The 1,671-nt window shown below is 45.2% G+C and overlaps 2 protein-coding genes across 2 annotated transcripts; both read right to left on the bottom strand.

The window, feature by feature from the left end:
- On the bottom strand, positions 1–368 carry DI09_299p20 (isocitrate dehydrogenase; the record flags this gene model as incomplete). The annotated part of the gene is made up of 2 exons (XM_013382694.1): positions 1–167; positions 197–368. Coding segments are annotated over 2 exons (339 nt in total), but the record flags the coding sequence as incomplete, so codon positions are not given.
- Positions 369–540: 172 nt separating this feature from the next.
- On the bottom strand, positions 541–1,647 carry DI09_299p10 (uncharacterized protein; the record flags this gene model as incomplete). Its single annotated transcript, XM_013382693.1, has 1 exon — positions 541–1,647. The coding sequence occupies one exon, from the start codon at positions 1,645–1,647 to the stop codon at positions 541–543; it is 1,107 nt and encodes a 368-aa protein (XP_013238147.1).
- Positions 1,648–1,671: the final 24 nt, after the last annotated feature.

Here is a 1,671-nt window from a genome sequence, read left to right as displayed (position 1 = left end):
GATCGTTGCGCACTTGATGCCGACTCCGCATTCCAAAATGGCTTTTGCGGCATCAATGGTCACCCGATCGTCAGTGGCATCTCTATTTGGCAGCCCCAAGTCAAAGTATTTTATGTTGAGCTCGACAAACGGGAAAATTAGCTGTACATTAAGCGCCAAAGCGGTACCTTTTCCTTGATTTCCTTCCAAATGATACGCGTCATCTCATCCCCGTCCATCTCAACCACGGGATTGGGCACGTGGATTTTTTTTTCTACTTTTATAAGCAAAGGCGGGGTACCAGAATGACCGGAACCACCACCACATGTAGCCATGTTGCGAACAGCCAAGTTGTGAAAATAATTTTTCAAGACCAATTTATGACGCATTTTGATCAGAAAGATTGTAAATAAAGGCCTTCCGCCCAGTTTAAATCTTTCACGTACAAATTAAGCTCGGTTGGACACGTGTCGACACTAGTGTTTACAAATTTAATGCAGGACAAGGGGGGAGGTATTCTTTATTGGTTTACAGGGGGAGGGGAGCAGGGCTTCACCACCACTACATCATTAGAAACACCGACGTGATCGAGTAGAACGAGCAAAAGACAGAACCTACTCTCTCTGTTGAATGCCAATTAACAAGAAGCATATGATACATCATCAAGGAAAAGCATGCAAGGACAAAAAGTCTAAGGGAAAAAAAGAGATTGCGCCTAAAAAGGGCTTGCACTGTTTCCGCATAAATAAGGAGCCCAATAGCGTGGTAGCACAGGAATTCAATATTTCCGTGCAAAAGTTTCCAGCATATCAACAGGTAACATAAGAAAGAAACCGCAAACGTCAAAAATGGAAACAGCGTGTTAAGTGTGGGCATCCCTGTTTTTGCTGTTAAAGAGGCCGAATTTTCCTGTAAAGAGCAAAGTGCAAGCGATTCTTCGATCCCTGTGCCGGGGATAGATAATATTGAAGGCCTTGGCGAAAATCTCTGCGCCAAGTTTTCCTTATTGTGGCCGGTGCTTTCCTTGGTGATGATGTCATGATACAATTGAAGCTGCTTTTTCTCCTTTCGATCGATGCGCCGGGGACACGAAATTGGCTTGAGCGCCGTAAAAAGCTTTTCCAGCATGTCTGGATTAATAAAGCAAATGTGGACCACGCAATCAACGATGATCGGGTTGAAGGGCAAAGAAAAGTACTTGACCTGGTGAAAAGAATGCCCAACATCCTCAATCAAGAAAAGCAGAACAGTGCGCAGAGCAAAAATCAAAAACGAGATCGTTTTGTATGCAATCGAGGACGCTGGATAAATGCACAAAAACACAAAGCAGGCAAATGCGGACACGATGTTATAATTATAAACCTTCGTCGCTAGAGAAACAACAAGAAGCAGCGAGTAAAATAGCAGCCGCCTTCTTGCACTGATCCGGCGATTAAAGGCCAAAACGGAGACTTTGCCACGAACAGCCTGCGCAGCAAGATAGTTTGCCCGTGCAAGGGCCGCCTGGGCATCTAGCTTTCGCCGCACAACACCTCTACACAACTTGCACAGTGGGTATTTGATTTCAAGGAGGTTTTTGTACTCTTCAAATGCCTCTCCATCTTCGGCTTCTTGCGCAACCGTAGCGGAGGGGACTTCTTCATTGCCATACGCATGCAAAAGCTGCATGATGATCATCTGGTTGTGGTTGCA

This window comes from Mitosporidium daphniae (genome assembly GCF_000760515.2).
Source record: "Mitosporidium daphniae strain UGP3 chromosome Unknown contig-299, whole genome shotgun sequence".
NCBI classification, from domain to species: domain Eukaryota; kingdom Fungi; phylum Microsporidia; genus Mitosporidium; species Mitosporidium daphniae.
Note: the sequence above shows the minus strand (reverse complement) of the source record. Positions and strands in the feature narration are given on the sequence as shown.